The sequence below is a fragment of the Trichechus manatus genome, unplaced genomic scaffold (assembly GCF_000243295.1).
Source record: "Trichechus manatus latirostris isolate Lorelei unplaced genomic scaffold, TriManLat1.0 scaffold00122, whole genome shotgun sequence".
Taxonomy (NCBI): domain Eukaryota; kingdom Metazoa; phylum Chordata; class Mammalia; order Sirenia; family Trichechidae; genus Trichechus; species Trichechus manatus.
Window position 1 is genome coordinate 5,588,580 of NW_004444058.1, and position 11,021 is coordinate 5,599,600.

At 53.6% G+C, this 11,021-nt stretch overlaps 1 protein-coding gene across 1 annotated transcript in view; it reads right to left on the minus strand.

Moving 5' to 3' along the window:
- Positions 1-8,547, minus strand: part of SLC27A1 (solute carrier family 27 member 1) — a 36,157-nt gene extending 27,610 nt beyond the window's left edge. Inside the window, exon 1 of the mRNA XM_004384403.1 lies at positions 8,331-8,547. Within this exon, the coding sequence (XP_004384460.1) occupies positions 8,331-8,497 (167 nt within the window). The 5' untranslated portion in view covers positions 8,498-8,547. The remainder of the gene's footprint in view (positions 1-8,330) is intronic.
- Between the last annotated feature and the right edge of the window lie 2,474 nt (positions 8,548-11,021).

The following is an 11,021-nucleotide window of genomic DNA, read 5'->3' on the forward strand; positions in this document are numbered from 1 at the left end:
GCTCACAGGCTTTTAAGACCCCAGATGCTACTCACCAAGGTAGAATGTAGAACGTTGTCTTTATAAACTGTGTTATGCCAATTGAGCTAGATGCTCCCCGAGACCATGGTCCCCACAGCCCTCGACCCAGCAATTCAGTCCCTCAGGGAGTTTGGATGTGTCTAGGAAGCTTCCATGACCTTTCCTTGTACAAGTTGTGCTGGTTTCCCCAGTATTGTGTACTGTCTCACCCTTCGCCCAAGATACCACTTATCTATTGCCTATTTAGTATTACTCCCCCACCCCTCCCATCCCTGGTAACCAACAAAGATTGCTACATTTTGTGTGTGAACCTTTTCATGGGTTTTTACAATAGAGGGAGAGAGACAACTTTTGAGGAGCTTAGGCTTGAAGTGGAGATAAACATTGAAACTTAGTACAAAGGTAACCAATAACCCCAGAGAAAACATAAAGATTGCTCAGAAAATGAAACATAGCAATAGTATACTAGATGGTTCAATTGAAAATACTGTTACAGTCAAAATAACATAAACGCTATTTACTGACCTAACCTAGATTATGACATGATAATGTTTGGACAACGAAGAGATGGAAGAATGTGTGTGTGTACGTGCGCATGCGCACACGCACAGGTTAAGGACCGACAGATAAAAAGATACCAAATCCTCATCTTCCACAGAAGGAGATGAACAGATTAGGCCTCAAAATAAAAAAAAAAAAAGCAACAATTCAGAAAGAGGTGAGAGTAGTTCCCACCAGGGAAAGGAAAATGTGAATGAAAGGTGGGCAGGCAGTTGCCACTTTAGGTCATAAGCCTTGTAGAAGGCTTTGAGTCTTTCATTTTGATGCCTGTATGACTGATAAAAATAAATATGAAAACTAGAGTTAAACTGGGAAAAAGAAAAAGTCAGAAGAGGAATATGCTGAAGAATGTGTGACTTTGTGGGCACAGAAAATGAAGAGATCTGCAAATACTTCTGTAAATATATCTTGGGAAGGAGAGATGAGACACCTCTGAGGAGGGGAACTGGGTGGCTGGGCAGCAGAGAGAGGGTGACTTTTACTTCAAACCTCTCCATAACTTTTGAATTTTGTACCATGTGTTACGTATATACGTATGTATATTACAAAAAAATAAGTTAAAAATGCACATTAAAAAATTGGCTAATTATACATTCATCTCCCTGATTAGACCCCAATGGCCTTGGGCACAAAGACTATGTCTTGTAGGGTGTTGGTAAAAGCAGGATCTAGGCCACAGATGCTCCCCCTATAAATTCCAGGGTGAGTCATGGGACTATCCACAGAGGGCTGGGACAAATTGACAAGGCTACTTCTCACTCATTTAACTCATAATGTAGCAAAGATGATCATCCTCAGTGTTTATCCAACACCTACTAAGTGCCAAGCACTGTGCTAACCTCACAGCCACTCTCCAAAGGAGGGCGCTAAGATCTCTAGTCGAGTCCCTGGGTGGTGCAAATGGTTAACACGCCTGGCTGCGTGGGAGGCTCAAGTCCACCCAGAGGAGAGTTGGAAGAAAGCCCTGACAATTTACTTCTGGGGGAAAAAAAAAAAAACGGCCACTGAAAACCCTATGGAGCACAGTTCTACTCTGACACACATGGGGTCACCATGAGTTGGAATCAACTTGAGGGCAACTAGTTGTTTTAAAATTCCCATTTAAAGATGAGGAGTGGGAGGCTCGGAGAGGTGAATGAACACATCCAAGCAAGGTGAACGAACCACACACTGCATGGCAGGAGCAGAACCCAGAACCAAGGCCCCCTTACAGGACAGCTCTGCTCCGTCAAAGCATTTATCAAGCACTCACCATGTTTCAGGTGGTGAGCCAAGTGCCTGGATTCACACAGCAGGCGCTCAATGCACGCTTCTCCAAGGAGGGGCCCTGAGGGGCTCAATGGGTGACATCCCACAGGCCAGCAAGAGGCAGAGCCGTGGTTCCCCATCAGACTCTCTGGCTCTTGCAGCTGAATTCCTGACCACCAGCCTACACCAACACAGAGCATCCATTGCCACTGGTGCCAACACATCTGAGCCCTGCCCAAGGGCCCTGCTCCAAGGGCCCCCTGTGAATGAATTCCATAGAGCGCCTCAAGAACCCCTTGAGGGGGCACTAGTGTTCCAGGAACGGTACATCAAGGTGCTTGGCCTGCCACCTGGAACATGATGAGTACTTGATAAACCCTTTGAGCAGGAGCACAGCAGCTATGCGGATGGAGGGGCCTTGATTCTGGATTGTTCTGCTCCTGACTCACTTGGATGTGTTAATTTACCCCTCTGAGCCTCCAGCTCCTCATCTGACAAATAAGAATCTTAGAATCCTCCTTTGGAGAGTGGCTGTGAGGTTAGCATAGTGCTCGGCACACAGCAGGTGTTCAATAAATGCTGAAGAGAGGACCATGAGGGAGGGCCGGAACCTACAGGAAGCAGCCCCTGCAAGGAGCCTCCCTGTTATAGCTTGAATTGTGTTCCCTAAAATATGTGATGGAGTTCTAACCCCTATACATGTAGATTGTAATCCCATTTGGGAATAGAGTTTCCTTCTTTATGTTAATGGGGCCATGTCAATGAAGGATGTGTCTTAAGCCAATCACATTTGAGATACAAGGAACAGATTGGGCACCGAAGCAAGGAAGCACAGATAGGGGAAGATAGATGCTACCTGGAGATCTCCAAGGAACGGAGGAAGAGAAGCTGAAAGAAACAAGGGCCTTCCACCAGAGCCAACAGAGAGAGCCTTCCCCTAGAGCCGGTACCCTGAATTCAGACTTCTAGCCCCCTGAACTGTGAGAAAATAGTTTGTTACAGCTGCCCATTTGTGGTATTTCTGTTACAGCAGCATTAGATAATTAAGAAGGAAAACTTGTGGCGCGATAGTTAAGCACTAAACTACTAACTGAAAGGCTGGTGGTTCGAACTCACCCAGTGGTCTGCAGGAGAAAGGCCTAGAAACAGGAACGGAGCACTTAGCTGACCATGCTCAGGATGAACATCAGAGGAGGATGGAGTGGTTACAAAAGTACCCCTGGGGGCCCCACAGCCTGATCTGTCCTGTCCCTGTCCCCACCCCCACCCCGCCCCGGCCCCCTCAAAGGATCCGGCAGGAGTTCTCCCACATGGCCAGGCAGGCAGCGGGGCTCCAGTGCCCAATTCCGGCCACGTGTCAGGGTGGCCTGCCTGGCAGCAGCTTCAAGCCACCCCCACCCTACAGACAAAGAGGCCACTGTCCAGTTCCAGGCCCTTCCAGGGCCTCTCCTCACCCCTCCATTCCTCCAGCCCCCCTCTGTTTTACTTGCCAGCCCCAGGGCTCTGGGGCAGGGAGGAATCACGGGGACCAATGTGACTGGATTTCATGCCGCAAACACACAAGTTAGGAGAACTGGGGTGTGCTGCTTAAATATTTTCTGAGTCTAGGGTCTAAAGGCAGCTCCCCAGCACCACCCTACCCCAGCACGGCACAGAGGCTAAGAGTACCGATTCCAGAGCCCTTCCCCCCTTGGCTGTGTGTCTCTGGGCATATGGCCTCACCTATCTGTGCCTCAGTTCACTCACTGGTAAAATCGAATTAGTAAGTACTGTCCCATCCTGGGTGGTACAGTTAACATGCTCAATAACCAAAAGGTTGGAGGTTTGAGTCCACCCAGAGGCACCTCGGATCTACTTCCAAAAAATCAGCGATTGAAAACCCTATGGAGCACAGTCCTACTCTGACACACAAGGGGCCGCTATGTGTCAGAGTCCACTTGACAATAACTGGTTTACTTTGGTCCCTTTCTCACAGGAGTGTGAAAGGTTTAGAACAGCTCCTGGCACGCAGAGAAAGCTGTGCAAGGTGTATTAGTTAGCTATTGCTATGTAACATATTATCCTGAAAATTATAGTCTGAAAACAAAAAACGTTGACTATTTCACAGTTTCTGTGGGTCAGGAATCTGAGGGCAGTTCAGCTGGGGGGGCTCTGGCTCAGGGTCTTGCATGAGGTTGCGGTCAAGGTGTTGGCCAGGACTGTGGGCATCTCAAAGCTTTGCTGGTGAGAATCCGCTCTGAGCTCACTCTCGTGGGCCTCTGCACAGGGCTTCCTCACAACATAGCGGCTAGCTTCCTGCACAGCAAGTGATCCCAGAGAGAGGCAGAGCGAGCACCTGGGCGTGGAAGCCAGTCTTTTTATGACCTAATCTCAGAAGTGCCATTCCTTCACCTTTGCTGTGCACTATTAGAAGCAAGTCCCTAGGGCCTGCCCATACACAAGGGAAGGGGGTTGCACAAGGGTGTGAATTACAGCAGGTGGGGTCATTAGGGGCCATCGCCAAGGGGGCCTACTGCAGAAGAACCTTTTGTTATTGAGATTGGTTTTTCTCTTCCATCCCTGGGTGGTGCAAACAGTGGCTCAGCTGCTAAGCAAAATGTTGGAGGTTCTAGTTCACCCAGAGGCAACTTGGAAGAAAGGCCTGGTGATCTACTTCCAAAAATCAGCCATTGAAAACTCTATGGAACACAATTCTACTCTGACACACACGGGGTCACTGTGAGTTGGAATCAACTTAAAGACAACTGATAGTGGTTACTATGTGCTAAGCCCTATGTCAGGGACTCTGAGTAAACCCAGCTCCTGGCCCAGGTGCCATGGGAGACAAAGCCGGGCACAGATACACCTAGGTGTATGGAGGCAGAGCTAGGTGGAGGGAGTGATGGGGCCAGGGGCAGCCCAAGGAGGTAGGGAAGGCCTTCTCTCCACCCAATAAACATACCCTGTGCCCTGCTGGGTGCCTACCCTGCACTGGGAGCAGGGCCACCGTAACGCCAAAAGCAACAAACTCTCTGTCTGTGCCCTCACAGGGCCCAAAGTCTAGGGGCGAAGAGACCCAAAAATTGAAAGGCAAGAAAAAAGACACATAAAATGATCCCAAATGATGAACACTGCTAATGGCTACAAGCCAAGCTTTGGAGCCATGCTGCCTCGGTTCAAATCCCACACCTGGGGAATCTGGGACAAGTTATACAACCATGCTGTGCCTCAGTTTGCTCATCTGTGAATTGGGGACAGAAGAGTACCCATCTGTGGTGAAATGAGTTCCTTTAAGTGGTTTTTTTGCCGTGGTTCTTTGAAAAAACAGCTTGAGAGATTTTTCCTCCAACCCCTAAGGAGTTACCTTTGCCCTAGTTTTCTACTCCAAAGGGTTTGTTACTTTTGTCCAAGTTGATTGACATTTCTTGGGTAAGCTGTAAACAATTTGATGGTTTAATACTTTTTGTCTGGCCCTGGGCTGCAGCCTGGACTCACCTTACAGGGATTGGTCAATATACTATGCAAATGAAGTGACTATAGACTATGCAAATACAATGACCATAATCCACCAATGGGATTGGCCAGTTTGTGGTCCTGCTGGGAGAGCCACGCATTGAAATTGACAAGGAGCATATATATACAGCTAACCCCACAGAGTTTTCAGATAAAAAGAAACAAGAGGCAGGAGAGCTGGGGAACCTCCTAGAAAAGCTGTAACACCGGTCAAGGGCTGTAACACTGAAGATAACAAGAAGCCTGGAAGAGGCCCTGTGCCAAAGCCAGTGGCAACAGGCCCAGAAGGGGCCCTGTAGCAGAGCCAGTGGTGACAGGCCCAGAAGGGGCCCTGTAGCAGAGCCAGTGGTGACAGCGCTAGAAAGGGCCCTGCAGCAGAGTTGGTGGTGATGGCAGAAATCTGGTAGGAATGTAGTTAAGGGAGCAGAGCAAGCTGCTACACTGGCTATGTCCTGGATAAGCAAGCAATGGAGAGGCCAACAGTGGTGAGACTGAAGGCAGAGAGGCCTGCACAACTGAAAGGGGGTGTGCATGGCCAAAAGGCCTACCCAGCTGTAACAGGACATGCATGGCCAAGAGGAGGCCTGTCCTGAGGGAGCTGAAAGGAGGCCTACATGGCTAAGAGGGGGTATGCATGGCAGAGAGAAGGGCCTGCTTGCTTGCATGGCTGAGAGAGCTGTCTTGCACTGAAGAAGTGGGGGATGTGTTCTCCACTTAGGGGGAGCCTCCTAGACTTTGCCTACATGCTTCCTGATCCTATGTTGTAGAGCCTGTTGATCTGCATCCTGAATTATACTGTTACTAGTTACTACTTTTTTTTACTAGTTACTAGAAAACCACTTAAGACTTAAGTGTAAGTATGGTCTGTGAGTTCTGTGGGGCCACTACAATAAATTATCAAATCCAGCAGAAAAATAGAGAGTGCTGTGGGGGGAATGGCTGGTGTCAGAAATGGTAAAAAAGCTGGCAAGCAAAGCTATGTCTGACCTCTACCTCGTGGGTACCAGCTTTATGCTGATTCTGGTTCTTATCTGTAAGGAATCTAGACAAGTCTGGCATTCCTAGAACACACTACCCCTGGGGTTGCTGGGTGGGCTTGATTAGGTCACGTGTAAAACACTTAGCAGGGCACCTGGCATGAAGGGAGCTCTTAGTGTATGTTAGCCATTGTCAGAGAGTGAGTGACAGGAAGAGGGTCCACACAGGAGTCAGGGGAAGGCTCTCTGAAGGTGGCATGACATTTAAGCCAAGGAAAATGAAGAGCAGAAGGAAGAGCAATCCAGGAAGAGGGAATAAATAGGTACAAAGGCCCTGAGGCAGGAAGAGAGACCAAGTGTGTTTCCGGAACAGTGAGGAGGTGTGCTTGGAAGAGTGACTGAGGGGGAAGAGGAGGGAGATGAGTCTGGGGATGTGGCCAGGGGCCTGGGGGACCATGGTGGGTAATGTGGTCTAGATTTTAAGGGGACCAGGAGCCATGGGAGGGTCCTGAGCAGGAAGTTCAGGAGCAGTTCCCTGAGGGAGATGACATCACGGAGAAGGAGACCGGAGTGGGTGTCACCAGGCAGAAGAATCAGTGTGTCCTAGGCAGAGGGAACAGCCTGTGCTTGAAACCAGAAGTTGACTTTGGTCAGATGGAAGTATGGCAGTGGGGAGTGAGAAGTGGACAGAGATGAGCCAGCAGGGCCCCCAAACACCAAACTGAGAGGCTGTCTTTCTCCTGCAGAAGATAGGAGGTCATGGGGTGGGGGAGGGAGTTGTGAACAGAGGACAAGATAAGATTTGAATGTCAGAAAGATCTCCGGAGGGTCAGGGGAAACAGGAGGGGAAGGGGCTGGAGCCATGGGCTCCAGAAGATTCAGATGGGTCAACCTGCAGAGCGACTCAGCGCTCCTGCCCCACAATGCTCCTGCCCCTCCCTGAGACTTGGTTTCCTCACCCTTAAATCAGGTTCAGTGCCTCCACTTCCCACAAGGACAGAGTGCCCCAGAGAGTGCCGGGGGAGTGCTCACACATGGAGCTGTTACAAGATCTGCTACGATGCGGATCCCCAGCAACCCTACTTCCCCCAAGGTTCCTGCCCCCCCCCACCAGCAGAAGGACTCTAACAGCTCCTTTGAGAAAGCCCCTCAGAGACACCCCAGAGGCTCTCCAAGTATCCTGGCATACAACATCAGAGTGCCCCAGAGAACCCAGCCTGCAGAGACCCCTCAAAAATGTCCTGGAATACAGAGACCCCCAAAGTCCCCCCACAGACCCCAAGTTCTCCAACGGCGCCCTGGCCATGCAAAAAACTCAAACCCAGTGCTGTTGAGTCAACTCTGACTCATTGCGACCCTGTGTGTTACAAAGTAGAATTGCTCCATACGGTTTTCTTGACTGTAATCTTTACTGAAGTAGATCGCCAGAACTTTCTTCTGCAGCGCTGCTGGGTGGGTTCAAACCGCCAACCTTTACATTAGTAGTTAATCGCAAACCAGCTGTGCCACCCAGGGCCCTATCAGACACCTGTAAATGGCCCGGAAGAGACGCACATCCTTCAGAGACCCTAAAAGTCCTTACAGACCCCCCAGACAGCCCCTTTCCAGAAACCCCTAAATAGAGGATTGGCAGCCAACCAGAGTCCCTGAAGAGACCTCAAAGACCTCCCACATTCACTACGGCCCCACTGGGACACCCAATCCCCCAAGGCTTCCCAAGCAGCCCCAACTCCCTGGAGCCCCCACCACCTGCCCAAAGACCTCCAAGTTGCCCCCTAGAGCCTGCCCCCCAAACCGCTGAGGTCTCTCAAGCAGCCCCAACAGCCCCCAGCAAGCTGGAACCTACTAATCTTCCTCCAGAGACTCCCCCTATACTGTCTCCTGCAAACCCCACAAAGAGCCCCAAAGCCCTGCCCCAGCCCCAGAGCCACGTCCCAGACACGCCCCCAGACCCTCAGAGCCCTCCAAGTCACCCTCCGCCCGCCCGCAGCGCGCACTCCCACCCCCGACCCCCATCCCCACCGCACTCACGAGAGGTCCCGCCTCGCCGTCTTGCAGACGATGCGCAGGTAGCGCCAGCCGCCGCCGCCCACGTACACGCCGAGCGCCGCCGCCGTGCTCCAGGTCCACGGGAGTCCCAGCAGCCTCAGTAGCGCCAGCGAGACCACCGAGGCCACGCCCGCACCCGGAGCCCGCATCCTGCGGAGCGGAATAGTGCTCAGGCCGCAGTAGCCGGGATCCCAGGTCCCGCCCCCAGGCGGACTCCGCCCACGGACCCTCCCTACATGGCCCCGCCCCAGGCCTGAGACTGGTTACTTTTTCAGGCTAGGCTCCACCCCCAGGCTCCGGCTCCACCCGCAAGCTGTAACTCCAGGCTGATCCTAGGCGCCCAGGTTTGAGCCAGCTCCGCCCCCAGCCCTAGGATTGGCCACGTCCCCAGGCGAGGCCCCGCCCCCAAGCCCGGGTCCCTCCCCACGGTGGCAACAGCTTCCTAGCTCCTAGCCAGGCCCACGCTTCCCCGACGATCATTGGAACAGGCCCTGCCCTCACACGCAGCCCTTCCACCTCGTTAGTCACTATACCAGGCCCCGCCCCTTGCCTTGATTTAGATGCTGTTCCGGGTCCCAAGCTGCAACCTCACGACTTGGCTCCGCCCCTGTTCCAACCCCGACCCCGACCCCTTCCCACTTCCACGCTGGGACCTCCTCGCCGCTCACTGGACTCCGCCCCAAGGTTCGGCCTATGGCCCCGCCCACAACCAAAGCCCCACCCTTCTCTGTATGGCCCCACCCCCAGCGCGGGCTCCGCCCCCAAACCGGGCCTAGCCGCGTTCCCAGGCCCAGGTTCCACCCTAGCCACGGCCCCGCCCATCGGCTTCGGCCTGGTCACCAAACTCCGAGCTTAGCTCCGGCCCACCTAGCGCCTAGGCCCCGCCCTACCGGCCCGCCCGGGCCCGCCCGGGCCCGCCCCAAGACCCTCCTCCGACCTGTGTGGCTGACAACCCCTCAGGCGCATCTTCGAGGCCCACCCGCCCTTTTCCGGAGGCTGCGACCATAGAGACGCCCTCGGGCCAGAGAGACGATGGCCAACGAGACCCGGGGGCTAGAACGGCCAGCTGGGGGAAACGGCCGCTGTCTCCACGGCAACCACGCCTCTCCCGTCCCCGGATCTCACAGACAGATGCGTCCCGCAGCCGGTGGACGTGGCTCGCGAGCGCGCCTGGCGCGAGCTGCAGATGACAGTCGGGATCCTTGCCCCGAGGGACTAGAAAATCCCAGTCCAGACCCAGGATCCGCCTGTGCTGGATTCTTGTGCCAGCTTGTCCCAAATCCAAACCTCAAGGCTTCTCCCTCTTAAACACACATTCCAGGGGCCTGGGGAGTCCTACACTCATGACCTGGGGCCCCCAAACCAAAAAAACTCGAACTCTTTGCCTTCCTTCCGCTCGATTCCGACCCATAGCGACCCTATAAGACAGAGTAGACCTGCCCCATAGGCTTTCCAAGGAGCGGCTGGTGGATTCGAACTGCTGACCTTTTAGTTAGCAGCCAAGCTCTTAATCACTGCGCCACACTCACACCCTGGGGCCCCAGAAGGTCCTAAATCCCAACCCCAAACCTCCCTCAGGTAATATCCCATAGGAGGGCGGGCTGTCTGCTTCTTCCTATGTTTCAGGGCCCCAGCTAATCCTAGATTCATATCCCCAAATTTACCGTTAGCTAAATGCACTTACAGGAGCCCAACGAATTTTGTACCCTACCGTTCTGAACTCTCACCCAGAGTCCCCGAAAGCCCTCGTCCAGACCCTGGTTCCAGCTGCCCACGTCCCTGGTCCCTGGCTGACCTGGAGGCGCCCACAGACCCTCGCCGGTTCCCAGAGGCTCGGGCAGGTGGCAGGCAAGGACTGGTTGGTCCACTCAGACTCCAGCAGCCAAGACGGGGCCCCAAACGCAGCTTTGCAGCGAGGCTTCAGACTAGCCGCCTCTGGGGCCTCGTCTCCGCAGACTCCTGGGCCCTGCTCCCAGCCGTGCCCACGCACCACTCTGTCCCTCCTTCCAGGTCCCCTCCTTTAACCCTCTGCCCACCCCACCCCCACTTGTTTTCTCCCCTGCTTCACCGACCTTCCCAGTGTTCTCCTTGGGAGGCAGCCAGGGCCAGCTTCCAGCGCTACTTGGAGCTACTTGGAGGACAGGGCTGGGCAGGCACGCAGCCCTCACGCTGCCATTGGTTCTGCGGGCAGCCCAGGAATGGAGGAATAAGGGCTGGGCAGCAGGTCCAGAGGCCAGGCCCAGAGCCAGCCCCTGGCCCGCGGCTTTCTGGGCCAGGGGTCAGCTGAGTCTGCAATGACCCCTTAGGACAGCTGCAATCTCATCCTGCTAGCTACCGCTATTGCAATGACCCCATTTTACAGGTAAAGAAACCGAGGACTGGCAGTTCTTGCTCAAAGGCACAGTGGAGCACAGTTGGGATTCATTCATTCACAGATGTCAGCTGATTGCTGCCCCTCCTTCCTCCTCCACTCCCCCTCTTCCCCCGCCTTTGTTCACTCCCCAATCCCCCATCTCCTCCTCCTTCCCCTTCTCTCCCTGGCTTCTTCCCTTGTCTTTCTCTCCTCTCCCTCCTCCCCCTCCCCTCCCTTACTCTTTCCCATCTTTTGCATTCCTACTTCCCTCCCTCCCCTCCTCCCCGCATCCCCCAGCCCTCTTCTCCTGACCCCTTCCT